We start from the raw sequence: 18,937 nt of genomic DNA, 5'->3' as shown, positions 1-18,937 counted from the left end.
TGTCTGAAAGCCCAGAGTCAGACCACATATCACAGGCCTTTTGTTCTCCCTTCTTTCAGCCACATTAGCAATAAGACAGGAGCTGTAAACAAGCCGGCTGCTAAGATCCTCTGCTAATCGTTCTCAATTACTTGCTTATCTTGTGGAGAGAGAAATTAAAACAGCCCTTTAGAACAGAAAGCTGCGTTGATTGGTAATGCAGAGTTATCGTCAGGAGCGCTGGCCGCAGAGGGAAAGCGGGAAAGGAAGATGCTCCGCTTGTTTCCTGCATATGTTTGAAGAAGAAGAATTGCAGATTTATACCCCGCCCTTCTCTCTGAATCAGAGACTCAGAGCGGCTTACAATCTCCTTTATCTTCCTCCCCCACAACAGACACCCTGTGAAGTGGGTGGGGCTGAGAGGGCTCTCACAGCAGCTGCCCTTTCAAGGACAACCTCTGCCAGGGCTATGGCTGACCCAAGGCCATGCTAGCAGGTGCAAGTGGAGGAGTGGGGAATCAAACCCGGTTCTCCCAGATAAGAGACCGCACACTTAACCACTACACCAGACTGAAAGGTCTTACTACGAAGAAGTCAGGGCTGTTGAGTATTGTCTCTGTAGGCCTGTTATGTGGTTTTCCTTAGTTACAGTTCAGCCTTTCCTTGATTAGTCCTTGGCTCGCGTTGTGCTCATTTTACAGACAGGAGACTGAGGCCAAGTGTTGTTGTCTTGTTTTTTCACTGAGCGCCTGAGTCTTTATAGATAAGTTCTGGAAATCCAGGCTGTGTATAAGGACAAAAACAGTACTGCAAGAAGTCCTGTAAAGACATTAAAACCTGCATACATGACAGTGGAATAAAGCCCATCTTAGAATGGTTGGGAGTCAGGTACATGGAGGACTGTATAACATCACAAAGTCATCTGAGTGTTTGACACTGCCAACATCACTATGTCGCTTCTGTGTACAACCCAGAAGTGACAATGGGTGGTTCTGGGAATTGCTGGTTTTGCCATAGAGTTTTTGGCAGTTCCAAGATTTATCCATTGTCACTTCCAAGTACAATCGATAGCCTTTGGAATTGCTGAAAACTCTATGGTAAAGCTATAGCTTCTAGTGATTACTAGAGCTACCCACCATAAGAACATAAGAGAAGCCATGTTGGATCAGGCCAATGGCCCATCCAGTCCAACACTCTGTGTCACACAGTGGCAAAAAAATTTATATATACACACACACTGTGGCTAATAGCCACTGATGGACCTCTGCTCCATATTTTTATCTAACCCCCTCTTGAGGGTGGCTATGCTTGTGGCCGCCACCACCTCCTGTGGCAGTGAATTCCACATGTTAATCACCCTTTGGGTGAAGAAGTACTTCCTTTCATCCGTTTTAACCTGTCTGCTCAGCAATTTCATCGAATGCCCACGAGTTCTTGTATTGTGAGAAAGGGAGAAAAGTACTTCTTTCTCTGCTTTCTCCATTCCATGCATTATCTTGTAAACCTCTATCATGTCACCCCGCAGTCGACGTTGTCACCATTGCCACTTCTGAGTTGTATCTGTAAGTGACACACATTTTTATCTCTTCCCTTTGCCCAAGTTGATTAGGGTGGTGTACTAAGTTCTATTCTCTGTTTGCACAAGAACCCTATGGGCTCTCCTTCCTTGGAGGTTTTTAAACAGAGGCTAGATGACCATCTGACAGCAGTGAAGATCCTGTGAATTTAGGGGGAGGCATTTGTGAATTTCTTGCATTGTGCAAGGGGTTGGACTAGATGACCCTGGAGGTACCTTCCAACTCTATGATTCTATAATTCGATGAGGTAGGTTCAGTCGAGAGAGGGGGACTGGCTCTGAATCTAGTGAGTTTTTATGAACCCGGATTTGATTATGGATTTGAACCCGGGTCTTCTCAGGTCTAACACTACACAACAGTAATTAATCAGCTGAGCCTAGAAGCTGATTGGAAACTGGTGAGCCATCAATTGCATTGTCCTACAACTCAAAGCACATTTTTGAAGTGTAGATGCAGCCGTTCAGGTTTCTACACGTGTGCCATGTAGCCCCACCAAAACTCCCTTCCATTATACGAATCGTTTTGACAATCTTGAGATCATGAAGAGGGCAGGAAGGGTTGCATCAGCGCTTAGTTTTTGTTCTTCGTACATGCCCAGGGAAATGCTGATTGCCACTTTGGGGTCAGGCAGCAAGTTTTCTCCAGGTCAGCTTGGCCAGGGATCCTGGAGGTCTTTGCCATCTTCTGCGCACGGAGCAGGGGTCACTGGGGATGTGTGCTTGGGGGTAGGTACTTGTGAAGGTCTTGCATGGTGCAGAGGGTTGGACTAGATGATCCTGGAGGTACCTTCCAACTCTATGATGATTCTATTCCAAAAATTCACAAGGGTCTGGCAAAAATTTTGGGTAGTGGGGATGCCCAAATCCGAATGAGAGAGGATTTCTGCAGACTCTCTACATGCTCTGAGTGTCCTTCCTGGCTTGCCATACTTTGCAATTGAGTTCTGGCAAGGACTGGTTTCAGGATTTGTGTGGTTTTTGGCAACGTTTCTGATCATGCAGATAACTGGATCCCTCAGAAAGGAGCTGAGCAGTTCCCCAGGCCGGTTGTGTGATCTGTTCAGTGACCAAGAGTCAGATCTGACATTATTTTCCTCCATTATAGTAGGCCTTTGTCCCCCTTAGACCTAGGGTTGCCAGCCTCCAAGCGGTGGCTGGAGATAGCCTGGGATGACAACTAATCTTCAGGGGACAGAGATCAGTTCAGACAGAGATTGTAAAATCATAGAATCATAGAGTTGGAAGGGATTTCCAGGGTCATCTAGTCCAACCCCCTGCACAATGCAGGAAACTCACAAATAAAGGTAAAGGTAGCCCCCTTTGCAAGCACCAGTCATTTCTGACTCTGGGGTGACGTCACATCACATTTTCACGGCAGACTTTTTACGGGGTGGTTTGCCATTGCCTTCTCCAGTCATCTACACTTTCCCCCCTGCAAGCTGGGTACTCATTCTACCGACCTTGGAAGGATGGAAGGCTGAGTCAACCTTGAGCCGGCTACTCAAACCCAGTTTCCGCTGGGATCGAACTCAGGTCAGGAGCAGAGCTTAGGATTGCAGTACTGCAGCTTTACCACTCTGCGCCACGGGGCTCTTCCCAACTCAGAAATACCTCCCCCTAATTTCACAGGATCCTCATTGCTGTCAGACGGCCATCTAGCCTCTGTTTAAAAACCTCCAAGGAAGGAGAGCCCGCCACCTCCCAAGGAAGCCTGTTCCACTGCGGAACTGCTCTAATGGTCAGGAAATTCTTCCTAATGTTGAGCCGGAAACTCTTGATTTAACGTCAACCCGTTGGTTCTGGTCCTGCCTTCTGGGGCCACAGAAAACAATTCCGCACCATCCTCTATAGCAGGGGTGGCCAACAGTAGCTCTCCAGATGTTTTTTGCCTACAACTCCCATCAGCCCCAGCCAGCATGGCCAATGGCTGGGGCTGATGGGAGTTGTAGGCAAAAAAACATCTGGAGAGCTACCGTTGGCCACCCCTGCTCTATAGAACAGTCCTTCAGTTCACTTGGAGGAACTGGCTGCTCTGGAAGGTGGACTTTATGGCATTGTACCCCATAATACCCCATACTCTCTCAGCCCCCCTGACTTCACAAGGTACCTGTTGTGGGGGAGAGGAAGTCTTTCCTCTCCGGAGGCTCCACCTCCAAAATCTCCAGGTATTTCCCAGCCTGGAGCAGGCAAATCTACTTGGACAGTTCATGCTCTACTTGGACTGTTTACCACTGTTGAAAGTGGTCCAGGTGTTGGTAAAATGAGTACCCAGCTTTCTGGGGGGAAAGTGTAAATGTCTGGGGAAGGCAATGGCAAACCACCCCGTAAAAAGTCTGCTGTGAAAATGTGAAAGCAACATCACCCCAGAGTCGAAAACGACTGGTGCTTGCACAGGGGACTACCTTTACCTTTTTAAGGACTCTCTAGTGAGTATGAAGAGCCCCGTGGCACAGAGTGGTTAAGCTGCAGTACTGCAGTTGGAGCTCTCTGCTCACGACCTGAGTTCGATTCCAGCGGAAGCTGGCTCAGATAGCTGGCTCCAGGTTGACACAGCCTTCCATCCTTCCAAGGTTGGTAAAATGAGTACCCAGCTTGCTGGGGGGAAAGTGTAGATGACTGGAGAAGGCAATGGCAAACCACCCTGTAAAAAATATGCCATGAAAACAATAAAGCAGCGTCACCCCAGAGTCGAAAACGACTGGTGCTTGCACAGGGGACTACCTTGCACAGGAGCCAGTTTGGTGTAGTGGTTAAGTGTGCAGACTCTTATCTGGGAGAACCGGGTTTGATTCCCCACTCCACTTGCAGCTGCTGAATGGCCTTGGATCAGCCATAGCTCTGGCAAAGGTTGTGCTTGAAAGGGCAGTTGCTGTGAGAGCCCTCTCCAGCCCCACCCACCTCACAGGGTGTCTGTTGTGGGGGAGGAAGGGAAAGGAGATAGTGAGCCGCTCTGAGACTCTTCGGAGTGGAGGGCGGGATATAAATCCAATATCTTCATCTACCTCACAGGGTTTCTGTTGTGGGGGAGGAAGGGAAAGGAGATGGTGAGCCGCTCTGAGACTCTTTGGAGTGGAGGGTGGGATAGAAATCCAATAACTTCATCTACCTCACAGGGTGTCTGTTGTGGGGGAGGAAGGGAAACGAGATTGTGAGCCACTCTGAGACTCTTTGGAGTGGAGGGTGGGATATAAATCCAATATCTTCATCTACCTCACAGGGTGTCTGTTGTGGGAGAGGAAGGGAAAGGAGATTGTGAGCCGCTTTGAGACTCTTCAGAGTGGAGGGCGGGATAGAAATCCAGTATCTTCATCTACCTCACAGGGTGTCTGTTGTGGGGGAGGAAGATAAAAGAGATTGTGAGCTGCTCTGACACTCTTCAGAGTGGAGGGCGGGATATAAATCCAATATCTTCATCTACCTCACAGGGTGTCTGTTGTGGGGGAGGAAGGGAAAGGAGATTGTGAGCCGCTCTGAGACTCTTCGGAGTGGAGGGCGGGATAGAAATCCAATATCTTCATCTACCTCACAGGGTGTCTGTTGTGGGGGAGGGAGATAAAAAAGATTGTGAGCTGCTCTGAGACACTTCAGAGTGGAGGGCGGAATAGAAATCCAATATTTTCATCTTCTTCTTTACTTTTTTTTAGTGGGTATGAACTAGGAATCCAGGCATACCTGTTTCTTTTACAAAGGCACCGGCATGTGACATCAGATGCTTCCCACCAGCTGTTGAGCTGAATTAGCTATTAATCAGAAGGCAACGCATAGCCACGACATTGAGAAGTTAAGATTGAAAAGGCAGAACAGACGTTAGAATAATCATTATGATTTTGCAAGGAGAGCGGGGATACGAGAGGCATTATCTGGCCATATGCTGGATAGCTTTGCAGAAGAACAGATAGAAAGGATTTTCCTGGATCACTGAGTCTTTCCTTCAACACTCACACATTTGCACATTAATAATAGTTCTTAGCCTTTTTGGAGTGCTTTTGAGTGTACAAAATACTTCTCGTACTTTGGCTTCACGATCCTTCCAGTAAACCTTGATGGAAAGTCAGTATTGCTTTTTCTGTATATGTGAGGTTGTGGCCTGAGAAATCCCTGGATATTTGAGGGTGGAGCCTGGGGAAGGCAGCATTGGAAGAGGGGAGGAGTTCAGCAGAGACGGCAGTATAGAGATCCAGCATGGTGTAGTGCAGGGATATTAAACTCATTTGTTATGAGAGCCAGATCTGACATAAATGAGACCTTGCCTGGCCGGGCTGGGCTGGGCCATGTGTGCACCTATTTAAGATTAGGTAGCAGAGATATAAACTTTTTAAAGGAAACAAACACGACAGAAGATTGTTTAAAAAAAACCCTTAAAATAAAACATGCTTAAAACATTTAACACTTCTTGGTCTTAAAGGTGCTTTCTTCGTATTTCTCCCATGGACAAAGGAAGCTCTGACTCTTTCCCTCCCTCCCCAGGGTACCAGGAGGGGGAGGAGCCTCAACTAATGGAGGAAATCGAGGCTTTGCTATGTAGCTCCTGTGCAATTGAGCAAGCCTTGCAAAACAAGCTGAGATGCAGAAGGAAGCAAGAGAGAGGGAGAACGAAGCAGACAACAGATAGCTGCTCAGGGGCCAGATAGGAGCTCTCCGGGGGCCTGGTTTGGCCCCTGGGCTGCATGTTTGACACCCCTGGTGCAGTGTTTAAGAGCGGCAGTAATCTGGAGGACCGTGTTTGATTTCCTGCTTCTCCACATGATGCCTGCTAGGTGACCTCGTGTCAAGTCGGCAGATTCAATAATGAGTCTTCGTTGAAACAAAGTAGCTAGTTTATTGATATCATGGTTCTCGACTACAGTAAGATTGAAAGACTAAAGATCATGCAGTAGAATACAATCATATAAGGTGTACTTCGAAGGGATTCTTGAGGGAGGGGTACTATGCAGGGCACATTCACACATTGATGTTACAACTTCGTTCTCAGGCCCGGTTTGGCCTTGAGCATCTCTGGCTCCAACCTCCCCCGGTGCCAGGCCTGAGAAGGCTCAGATAAACTGTTCACATATTCCCGTTTCAAAGCAATACTACATAACAAAGAAAAGGAGGGGGGTAAGGAGAGTTCAAGCTAGCAGCAATGAAATACAGTTTGGCTTTACCCAGGATACTTCTCTCCTGAGCCAATGTTAGGTGCAGACTTGACCAAAGTTTTAAGCAGACTTGACACCTCGGGCCAGTCACCACTCTCTCGGAACTGTCTCAACCCTGCTTACCTCACAAGGTGCCTGTTGTGGGAAAAGGAAGGGGAGGCGATCGTTAGCCGCTTTGAGATACAAGAGGTCTACTGGCTGACCTTGGGCCAGTCGCGGTTCTCCCAGAACTCTCTCAGCCTCACCTGCCTCACAAGGTGCCTTTTGTGGGGGAGAGGAAAGGAAGGCAATTGTAAACCGCTTTGAAATTCTCTAAAGTAGAGAAATGTGGGGTATAGCAACAACAGCAACAGCAACCAAATACAGTCCACCCTATTCAGCAGCTGTTTCCTAGGAGAACAGACCCCTGAAGAGAATGGTTGTAGTTCTGGGAGAACTTTAGGCCTAACCTGGAGACTAGTAGCAACTTTACGTATATGGGGAAGAGGGCAGAAGGGTGAAGCCTGTTTGCAAGTCGTTGGAGTTTGAAATGTACATTGAAAATCTGACCTCTAAATTTGAGGGCTTTACACCCCTTTCATGGCAACCATTGAGCGTGAAATGTCATAATATCTTGTAGTCGACAGCGTTCCATGTCCTCTGGTAGATACTGAAATCAAACACGGAATGCAGATACCAAATATTCAGAGCACACTTAGAGACTGATGAATATTCAAGACAGAAGTTCACAGAAGAGAATTCTAAACAGGTTTTGTGGCGTGTGCAAGGCCTTTGCTGTTTTCCACGCAGCCTCGTGGAGAAACGTTTTTGAGTCACCCAGGTTGCTTTCACACATGTTGAGCATTCTACATTTTGCATTCATCGCCTCTGTGAATGCAGCAGCGTTTGCATTGGCAGTGGAGCATCCAGATGGTAGTTTTCGGTGCAGGTTTCTCGGCCAGCCAGAATTTTATCGACATTGTTCCTCTGTTAAACCACCAAATGGTTTTTAGGAGGGCTTTTTAAAAAAAGTAATTGTAATAGATGTAATTGCGTCTGGGTATAAATGCAAAATCCTGGTTGCTACATTTAAAGCACTAAATTGTCCAGGTGTAGGACTGCTTACTTCCATCTGAGACTGTCCTTCTATATATCTAATTATGATACTAGTGTTGCAAAGTCCAATTCAGGAAATATCTGGGGATTTTGGGGGTGGAGCCAGGAGACATTGGGGGTGGAGCCATAAGCAAAGTTGTGACAAGCACAACTGAACTCCAAAGGAAGTTCTGGCCATCACATTTAAAGGGACCACATAGCTTTTTAATGCCTTCTCTACATTAGAAATAATGAAGGATAGGGGCACTGTCTTTTGGGGCTCATAGAATTCGACCCCCTGGTCCAATCTTTTTGAAACTTGGAGAGCATTTTGAGGAGACTCATCAGATGCTATGTTGAAAATTTGGTACCTCTACCTCAAAAAACCACCCCTCCAGAGCCCCAGATACCCCGGGATTAATTCTCCATTATACCCTATGATCCAGCAGACATTTCCCTCCCCCCCCCCCCTATTTCTGATGACCCTGAAGCTCTGGAGGGCCTCCAAACTGGGGCTCCCCTACCCCCACCTGGGGATTGGCACCTCTACTCACGAGTTGCTGAACTTCCAAGTTTTTCACAGTAACACAGGGCAACCAAAGGTTCAAGTTTACCTTCACACTATGCAAACGACCTCTGCGAGGATTGTGCAACAAAGGAGCGTCTGGGCTCCTTTCACAGCCATGTTGTTCTGCCTCCTCCCCACCCCCAGCTCCCCTTCAGCCTTAAAGACGCAGACACACCATCCAAAGAGGAAGGCTTTCTCAAGTAGAGACTGAAGCCTCTGGAGGTGGAAAGTCACATGGTGGCTGTGGGGGCGGGGCTTGCCCCCACTGACCTGCTGACTGGGAGCGGGATGGAGCCTGGGAAAGCGGGAGAACCCTCGCTGGGACCTGGGGATTGGCAAGCCTATATGATACAGGCCCTAGAGCAGGGATGTCAAACATGCGGCCCAGGGCCCAAATCAGGCCTGCAGAGGGATCCTATCAGGCCCCCAAGCAACTGGCTATTGTCTGCTTCCTTCTGCATCACCCAGACACAACCTGTGGATAATAATGAAGTAAATAGAAAAAACTACCTAGGTTTCCCAATCCCCAGGTCCCAGCGGGGGATCCCCCATTCTTATAGGCTTCTCCCGACCCCAGCCAGCTGGCCGGTGGGGGAAGCCCCGCCCTCCACAATCACCATGTAGTTTTAGAGCTCCGTTTTTAGAGGTCCGTTTTTAAAATATGTGCCTTTAAGCTTGAGCAGGGAGCAGGAAACAGGAAGGGCTTCGGAGAACGGCCCCTTCCTTTGTTTTGCTTTCGTTTTCAGATCAAGTAAAGGTCTGCAGGAACAAGACCCAGTAAGTATTTGTGTGTGAGAGAGAGGGAGGGGGCAAGGGATTCCCTGGTTTGGAGGCCCTCCCCCCACTTTAGAAAGCGTGGGGGGAGGGAAATGTCTACTGGGCACTCTATTATTCCCTATGGAGAACAATTCCTATAGGGAATAATGGGGAATTGATCCACGGGTATTGGGGGCTCTGGAGGGGTTATGTTTTGAGGTAGAGGCACCAAATTTTTAGTATAGCATCTAGTGCCTCTCCCCAAAATACCCCCCAAGTTTCAAAAAGATTGGACCAGGGGGTCCAATTCTATGAGCCCCGAAAGATGGTGCCCCTATCTTTCATTATTTCCTATGGAACGAAGGCATTTAAAAAGGTGTGCTGTCCCTTTAAATGTGATGGCCAGAACTCCCTTGAAGTTCAATTATGCTTGTCACCCCCTTGTTCCTGGCTCCACCCCCAAAGTCCCCAGATATTTCTTGAATTAGACTTGGCAACCCTAAAACTACCACATTCAAAACACTCCTTCACAGAACAGCAAAACGAAAACAAGCATACTAGTTGGTCTTAATGCTGCTTTCTTTGTATCTCTCCCATGTGATCCAGGGAACTGGGCAAAGTTTTTCTTCCTTCCCCAGGGGACCAGGAGGGGGAGGAGCCTAAGCCAATAGAAGGAAGAGAGGCTTGGCTCAGTAGCTTCTGTGCAATTCAGAGAGCCTGCAAAGCAAGCTGTTCCTCCCCCCTTCCTCCCCAAGGGAGGAGCCTCAGCCAATGGAGAAAATACTTTGCTCTGTAGCTCTTGGGTGATTGGGCAAACCTGGCAAAGCAAGCTGTGATGCAGAAGGGAGCAGACAACAGCCAATTGCTCTGAATGGATCCCTCTGGGGGCCAGATTCGGCCTCCGAGCCACATGTTTGACACCCCTGGAGTAGGCCTTGGAATCTCAGGGAAGGACAGGTGGAGGAGATGTGTAAAACAGGAAGCTCTTGTCAGCTGTGACTTTTATTCCCACTTCAGTGTTGTGAGCCGACAGCTCTGAAAGGGCAGCAGACCAGAAGCAGAGCTGTATTTTGCATTTTGATTGGAACGAATAAGCTAATACTTTAGCTGCAGGCTTCCGAGATAGCACCATCGTACATATTCGCTGAGGACAAGTGTGCCGTTTCTCTAGTCCTTTCTGCAAACAAGGGCATAACCAAGACATTTGCTTTATCCTTTCAGGGTTACCTGTCGGAAGGCTTAGTGACGAAATGGTATCGATCTCCTCGTTTGCTCCTCTCACCAAACAACTACACCAAAGCCATTGACATGTGGGCAGCCGGGTGCATTCTGGCAGAAATGCTAACAGGAAAAATGCTCTTCGCCGGTAAGCCTCTCTCCCGTGGTGGGGCTTTAAGCAATGGCTGATGGTTCTTTTATGTGCTTGCATTTGTAGATGGCAGTACAGAGGGGTGTGCAGAATCTGCATATACCCACAGGTGGTGCTGGAAGCCCTGAACATCCAATCTATGCATTTTTTGAAGTTTCTAGTCTCATTCATTTTCTAAATAAATTCAGACATGGAAAGGTAATAGAAAAGGGGGGATATTCTTTTTCTTAATATTAGGATGGATGAACTTGCGTATTAGGATGGTTGAGCTTGCATTTTGGCTTTGGAGTTTTGGCTCTGTATTGATTTATTTTTTTATTTTTGAATGCGCATGTGTGCACACAGGGGTTGTTTTGCAGAAAAATAGGTGGTGGAGCTCATTAGCACAACTCATTAGCATATGTAGCCCCCTCCCACCAGCCAAAAGCAACCTGATGCAAGAAAGGAGAGCCCCGGGCGAGCAAGGCCTGTTTGCGCTGGCTAGACATCCAGCCAGCCCAAGCAGGCCTTGATCACCTGGGGCGCTCCTTGGCCACCCCTCCCCACAGTCAAAAGGCCAGCAAGCCACCCACTACCCAAAATAATAATAATAACTTTTTATTTGTATCCCGCCCTCCCCGCAAGCAGGCTCAGGGCGGCTCACAACACATGAATACAGTATACAATAAAACCATGTGCAGTCAATTATAAATTCATATACAATTCAATATAAAATCATCCTTAAAAACATTAAAATTACATTAGAGTTAAGATTATGGTGCTATAATTAAGATCTTTCATAAATTCCAGTGATTAGAACATAAAACATAGGACATATCCAACAGGACTTTCTGGCTCGGTTTATGTGAAGGCTGTTTTAAAGAGGTGGGTCTTACAGGCCCTGCGGAATTGATCTAAGCATCGCAGGGCCCGTACCTCCTCCGGGAGTTGGTTCCACAGTAGGGGGGCCGCTACAGAGAAGGCCCGATCCCGGGTGGACTTCAATCTGGCCTCCTTTGGCCCAGGGATATTCAGCTGGTTCTTACCAGCTGACCTCAGCGCTCTCTGGGGTTCATGCGGGGAGAGACGGTCCCTCAAGTCCCTCAAATCACATAAGAAGTGGAGAAAGGGTGGTGCGGGCTTCTCCAGGGGTTAACGAGGGCTGCTGAGGGCGTGGCAAAGCCCCTGGTGGTTGGGCTGGCTGCCTGCTCTCCTAATCCAGGGATTGTTATGCAGCTCCACCTACCATTCAACGGAGGAGGTAGATGGGGAGGAGGAGGGGGGTTCAGGAGTTGTGCCTCTGTGAGCTCCTGCTGAATTCTAGGCCTGTGTGCTCATGTGCATGGGTAAGCATGCCCATACCTGAAAGTCACAGCGACCTCTTGCAACTCCTACTGGGGCATGGATAGGGCTGGCCTTAGTCTATCTGGCACCCTAGGCAAGGGTGACTTCTGGCTCCCCCCCAGCACTAATAATGTCACAGAGTCACATGGGGGGCACCCAGTTTGGCACCCCCAGAAAGGGTTGCCAATCCCCAGGTGGGGGCAGGGGATCCCCCAGTTTGGAGACACTCCCCCCGCTTCAGGGTCATCAGAAAGCGGGGGGAGGGGAGGGAAATGTCTGCTGAGAACTCTATTATTCCCTATGGAGACTTATTCCCATAGAAAATAATGGAGAATTGATCCATGGGTATCTGGGGCTCTGGGGTGGCTGTTTTTCTGATGTAGAGACACTGAATTTTCTGTATAGCATCCAGTGCCTCTCCCCAAAATACCCCCCAAGTTTTGAAAAGATTGGACCAGGGGGTCCAATTCTATGAGCCCCAAAAGAAGGTGCCCCTATTCCTTAAATTTCCTGTGGAAGGAAGGCATTAAAAAGGTGTGCGGTCCCTTTAAATGTGATGGCCAGAACTCCCTTCAGAGTTCAATTGTGCTTGCTCCTGGCTCCACCCCCGACGTCTTTTGGCTCCACCCCCAAAGTCCCCAGATATTTCTTGAACTGGACTTGGCAACCCTACCCCCCCAGAAGGCAGGCACCCTAGGCAATCGCCTAGTTTGCCTAGCAGCAGGGCTGGCCCTGAGCATGGAGGATGTTCAGAGAAGTGGCTTGATACAGCCTGCCTCTGCCTCCCAGCGCTGGTATTCTTTGGAGATCTCCCATCCAAATATTTGCCAGGGTCAGCCCTGCTTAGCCTGCTCTGTGTTTTTTACAGGAAGAACTCCCCATTCTATGTTAATATAAAAATTCTTGTTGTAAGACCTCCGGCCCTTAAGAACTGAGGCATGTGGACTGAGAAAAGAGGGCAGATTTATCAAAAGAGAGCCACAGCGAAAGCGTGGGGATTAAACAACAGTTTTGCTCTGGAAGTCCCTAGAGAACGACAGCAAGCAGGAGTATCAATCTACTTCTGTCAGGGAACACCGCGCAATCTTTTTAAACAGGATGCTCTTCCTTGGAGATAAGAGAAAGATCGCTAGCCCTTAGAGGTGGCCAGAAAAACAAATGTTTAAATCATTTCTACTAGATCAGATGTTTAGTCATGCTGTCTCATTCACTCAAAAGCATTTAGGGTTTTAATCAGATATATAACCTGGAGCCCTGAGTTGGATGGCCCCAGCTAGCCTGATCTCATCAGATCTCGGGAGCTAAGCAGGATCAGCCCTGGTTAGTACCTGGATGAAAGACCACCAAGGAATTCCAGGGTTCCTACTTGGAGGCAGGTAACAGGAAACCACTTCTATCCAGGCCTCATTTTGGGCAGGAGCTCACAGGAGCAGAGCTCTGGAACCTCTAAATCAGGGGTGTTGAACTCATGAGGGCCGGATCTGACATAAATGAGAGCTTGTTGGGCCAGGCCATGTTGGGTTGGGCCAGGCCATGTGTGTACCTATTTAAGATTAGGTAGCAGAGATATAAATTTTATAAAGAACACAGACAAACCCAAATATATATAAATATATATAAAACTTAAAACATGCTTAAAATGTTAGCACTCATTGGTCTTAAAGGTGCTTTCTTTGTATTTCTCCCATGGGATAAAGGAAGCTCTGACTCTTTCCTTCCTTCCCCAGGGGACCAGGGGGGAGAGTAGCCTCAGCCAATAGATGGAAGAGAAGCGTGGCTCAGTAGCTGTGCTGAGCAATTGAGAGAGCCTGGCAAAGCAAGCTATTCCTCCCTCCCCTTCCTCCCCAAGGGAGGAGCCTTAGCCAATGGAGAAAGTAGAGGGTTCACTCTGTAGCTTCTGTGTGATTGAGCAAGCCTTGCAAAGCAAGCTGTTATGCAGAAGGAAGCAAGAGAGAGGGAGAAGGAAGCAGATGACAGCCAGTTGCTCGGGGTCCTGATAGGAGCCCTCCGGGGGCCTGATTGAGCCCCTGAGCCAAATGTTTGACACCCCTGATCTAGGTGATATACAGCAGGACTGGGCTACCAGAAAAGGGGATGAGTGGAGGAGTGCTTTTGAGTGCCCTTGTAACTTTTTTTGCCCTGTGGAAGGGAGCTCAAAAGGGATTTCAGTGCCCTCTGAGCTGTCTTCTCCAAGGAACTGACGCGCTTGCTACCCTGTCTTTTGACGGCCTCCTTGGTGGAGAGCCAACTCACTGGCAGCCATACACTTGTGGGACGCGAATGGAAAGTGAGGGTGTGGCCACGGGATCCCCAACTGTGGCTGTGGACCAGCTGGCAACCCTATTTTCAAGGCAAGCGAGAAGCAAAGGTGGTTTGCCAGTGCCTTCCTCTGCAGAGTCTTCCTTGGTGGTCTCCCATCCAAGTATCGACCCTGCTTAGCATCTAAGATCTGACTCAATAGGGGCATAACATACCATTTGCACATTCCTTGCCACAAAATACCAGAGGCTTAGCAAGAAATACTCAACAGTATTTTACTGTCAGAGGAGTACAATTGCTGTTGTTCCCTCTCATGCCTTTTGTTTTTGTTCTGACATGTTGTTCCTTGCCAGAAAGCCAAAAGCTGTATCTTGCCAGGAAAGAAAGCTATTTGAAACATAAAGGTACCAGACAAAGGGGGCCATAAACCTGTGGGTTTCATCTCTCTGTTGATAGGTTCAGGTGGGTAGCCATGGTGGTCTGCAGTAAAAGACCAAGATTCAAGTCCAGTTGACCTTAGAGATCAACAGGTTTTCCAGGGTATAAACTTACATAAAAACATAAGAGAAGCCATGTTGGATCAGGCAAGTGGCCTGTTCAGTCCAGCACTGTGTCACACAGTGGCCAAAACCCAGGTGCCATCAGGAGGTCCACTAGCAGGACCAGAACTCCAGAAGCCCTCCCACTGTTGCCCCCCAAGCACCAAGAATACAGAGCCTCACCACCCCAGACAGTGTTCCAACTGTACCTTGTGGCTAATAGCCACTCATGGACCTCTGCTCCATATGTTTATCCAATCCCCTCTTGAAGCTGTCTATGCTCTTGGTCTCCACCACTTCCTGCCCTGTACTAAGAGCCCTGTAAGCTCTTGGAGGATTGGCTACATCAGAGGGTGGAGCCTAATATGCAAAGGAGTTCCTGCTACAAAAAAAGCCCTGTAACACAACATGGCAGGCGCAGCCACAAAACAGCCATCACAACTGACTGCTGCAGGAGGCAGGTCCAGTCACAAAATGGCTGCCACAACTGACTGCTGCAGGAGGCAGGTCCAGTCACAAAATGGCTGCCACAACTGACTGCTGCAGGAGGCAGGTCCAGTCACAAAATGGCTGCCGCAGTTTCCCTTCAGTCACACATCGAGATCCTTCCGCTCTGGTGGCAGCTGCAAGCAAAGCAACATTTTTTAAAAATCCGCAGAGCCGATCAAATCTCTAATGGCCAATCACAAGCCTTCCTGGGCAAAAGCCCCACCCACTTTCTAAAAATAGGGTTGGCACCAGGAAAGGCGATGGCAGGTGCTGGGGCACCCACAGGTACCATGTTGGGGGTCTTTGGCTCGGAGGCAGGAAATGCAGGTAGGAAATATCCAGGTCATGATTCCCAGTGCTCTTTCAGTACAGCATCTTTCCTAAAATGCTTTAAACCAGCAGGACCGGATCTACATGTTTTTTGAGGAGGGGCAAAATTAAATGACGCCCCCTTTTGGATCATTCTGTCTTATGGTCCCATAGAATATAATGGACTCCATGTCCAATTTAGTGCCCTCCCTCCGTCGGCGCCTGGGGCAAGCACCGCCCTCTCCCCCCCCCCCCCCAGTTACGGCCCTGTAAACCAGGGGTGTCAAACATGCAGCCTGAGGGCCAAATCAGGCCCTCAGAGGGCTCCAATCTGCTCCTGAGCAACTGGCTGTTGTTGCTTCCTTCTCCCTCTCTTTTGCTTCCTTCCGCATCACAGCTTGCTTTGCCAGGCTTGCTCAGTCTCACAGGATCTGCAGAGCAAAGCCTCTGTTTTCTCCATTTGCTGAGGCTCCTCCCTTGGAAAGGAGTAGCTTGCTTTGTCAGGCTCTCTCAATTGCACGGCAGAGCTATTGAGCCAAGCCTCTCCTTTTATTGGCTGAGGCTCCTCCCCCTCCTGGTCCCCTGGGGAAGGAAGGATGGAGCCAGCGCTTCCTTTGCGCAGCTCCATGGATCCTGTGGGAGAGATGCAAAGTAAGCACTTTGAAGACCAACAAGTGCTAATGTTTTAATCATGTTTTACTTTAAGTTTTTTAAAAAATCTTTAATTGTGTTTGTCTGTGTCCTTTATAAAGTTTACATCTCTGCTGCATGGCATTACATTTTATGACACATATGGCCGAGCCCGGCAAGGTAACGTTGATGTCAGATTCGGCCCTCGTAACAAGTGCATTCAACTCCCCTGCTTTAAACAAAGTTTTTTGGCAAACGCAAGAGAGGAACTCACCTGCTGGCCCGAGTAGACCGAGCCCCTCCGCAACAGTCGGAAATATTTATTCGGGAACTGAGTAAAGACCTCCTGAGGCTGCTTGACAAATAATCATCCGTCCTTTTCCCAGCTTGACCCAACTTCTTTCCCTTTCTTCTCTTCTGTTATGATGGCCTGTTGTTTCTTTTGCAAGACAGCGGGGGTTTTAACACCCTCGTAAGCAGCTGTGCTGAGGCCTTCTCTAAATAAATAAAAAGCTTAATTAAGAATGGATTCGTCCAACTCTTGGCCTTCCAAACTGTTTCACCCAACAAGACCCGGTAGCGTTGGATTTGCTTAGGACAGCAATGGGTGGTTTTTCCTGATGTGGGGATCCTATAATATAGTGCAGGGGTGGCCAACGGTAGCTCTCCAGATGTTTTTTGCCTACAACTCCCATCAGCCCCAGCCAGCATGGCCAATGGCTGGGGCTGATGGGAGTTGTAGGCAAAAAACATCTGGAGAGCTACCATTGGCCACCCCTGATATAGTGGGTTCAATGCAGAGAGGAGACGCGATTGCAGTGAACGTAGCTCTCTTTATTAGTTACAGCATGGTGGCATGTAAATTAAAGACTGGAGACTAGGCCAATGGGGCCAACTGTATACAGTTCAAGGTTCCCGTGCTAGAACATCATTGGGTCATTTGAACCAGCCGGAGGCTTCTGATTGGGCCAGGACGGCAGGCGTTTGGATCTTACTGCCATTGTTCCAGAGTCCCCAAGCTCAGTCCTAAAGTCTCCAATGAGCCAGGCAGGAATGGTAATACAGGAAAAAAATCATGTGTCAACATCTTCAACATCTCCCAAGCCAAGCTAATCAGGAGGTAGGACAGCACACCACCAGATCTGTCCTGGAGATCATTTGCTATTGATCTCCTGGTGACAGAGCTCAGTACTGGGCAAAAGGTTAAAAAAATTAGCTTGTAAATGTAAAAAAAATGAAAAAAAAGCAGCTTTATTTTCACAGTATTCCCCATTCTCCACATTTCCAGGTTAAGGGGGAAAAGGCTGTTCAAACAAATTGCAAAGATGATCTGACTCTCATGGTAACAAGCAAGGCTTTTTTGTTAGGAAAAGCTTAGCAGGAGCTCATTTGCATATTAGGCCACACCCCTGACATCACCATTGTTTCGCACAAGGCTTTTTTTGTAGAAAAAGCCCAGCAGGAACTTATTTGCATACTAGGCCACACCCCCTGGTGCCAAGCCAGCTGGAACTGCTTTCCTGAGCCCTGGTAACGAGAGAAATAAATTTTACTTACAAAAATAGAAGCACATCTTACATGACATATTCATGTAGGTATATTTAACTTATTGTGAACAGATTGACTCCAAAAAAGGTTAACTTGCTACAGCTCCAAACCCAGGTACTAGAGAGAGAAAGAGAGAGAAAGAGAGAGAGAGAGAGAGAGAGAGAGAGAGAGAAGAAGTCCTGTGTAAGATGGAACCAATGGTGAGCAAGGGCCAAAGAGGCTCAACATCTAACCCATGAGAGGGCGGGGTCAACTGCCATGGGTACCCAGGCCAGAAAGAAGTCTCTTAACCCTTTCCCTCCCAGATCCTCTTGCATGCAGAGTTACAATATGCAACAATCACTTCCCCTGGAGAAAATGGCTGTTTCGGAGGCATGGACTCTATGGCAATATATCCTGTTGAGGCCCCTCCCCTTCCCAAATAGGGCTGTCAATCCCCAGGTGGGAAAAAACGGTGTAAAAGTAACAACTGTTGATACGAGTCTTGGCTTGCTACTCTATATTTTGAAACAAACGGTTTATTATCAGTATTACTGACAAAAAACACTACCCACTAGATGCCAGATTTTAACAACGTTGGCCAAATTACAACAGAGGGTTGATGTTACAGCAACAGCAGCAGCAATGGATTGCCTCGGTAACTCTCCATTTCATTCGCTTTCTTCAGGCTGCAGTACACTAGGTAAAGCCTTGAATTCAGTAATGGAATACCCAGCATTTCCTTCAAATTTATATTTAGGCACTCTCCAGCTTTTACAGTTGTTGTACAGACAGTTGCAGTTGGAAGGGACCTCTAGGGTCATCTAGTCCAACCCCCTGCACAATGCAGGAAACTTACAAACTCCTCCCCCTAAATTCACGGGATCTTCATTGCTGTCAGATGGCCATCTAGCCTCTCTTTAAAAACCTCCAAGGAAGCAGAGTCCACCACCTCCCGAGGAAGCCTGTTCCACTGAGGAATCGCTCTAACGGTCAGGAAGTTCTACCTAATGTAGAGCCGGAAACTCTTTTGATTTAATTTCAACCCATTGGTTCTGGTCCTACCTTCCGGGGCCACAGAAAACAATTCCACACCATCCTCTATATGACAGCCCTTCAAGTACTTGAAGATGGTGATCATATCACCTCTCAGCCGCCTCCTCTCCAGGCTAAACATCCCCAGCTCCTTCAACCTTTTCTCATAGGACTTGGTCTCCAGACCCCTCACCATCTTTGTCGCCCTCCTCTGAACCCATTCCAGCTTGTCTATATCCTTCTTAAAATGTGGTGCCCAAAACTGAACACAATACTCCAGGTGAGGTCTGACCACACCAGAGTAAAGCAATACCATCACATCATGTGATCTGGACACTATACTTCTGTTGATACAACCCAAAATTGCAT

General features: G+C 48.0%; 1 protein-coding gene across 1 annotated transcript in view; it reads left to right on the top strand.

Annotated features, from left to right (window-relative positions):
• The window catches only part of MAPK4 (mitogen-activated protein kinase 4), a 126,948-nt gene that overhangs the window by 94,093 nt on the left and 13,918 nt on the right, over positions 1 to 18,937 (top strand). The window contains exon 3 of the mRNA XM_060236172.1: positions 10,310 to 10,454. Coding sequence (XP_060092155.1) covers positions 10,310 to 10,454 — 145 coding nt within the window. The remainder of the gene's footprint in view (positions 1 to 10,309; positions 10,455 to 18,937) is intronic.

Source organism: Heteronotia binoei, chromosome 4, assembly GCF_032191835.1.
Source record: "Heteronotia binoei isolate CCM8104 ecotype False Entrance Well chromosome 4, APGP_CSIRO_Hbin_v1, whole genome shotgun sequence".
Taxonomy (NCBI): Eukaryota; Metazoa; Chordata; class Lepidosauria; order Squamata; family Gekkonidae; genus Heteronotia; species Heteronotia binoei.
This window is presented reverse-complemented; position numbering and strand designations above follow the sequence as displayed.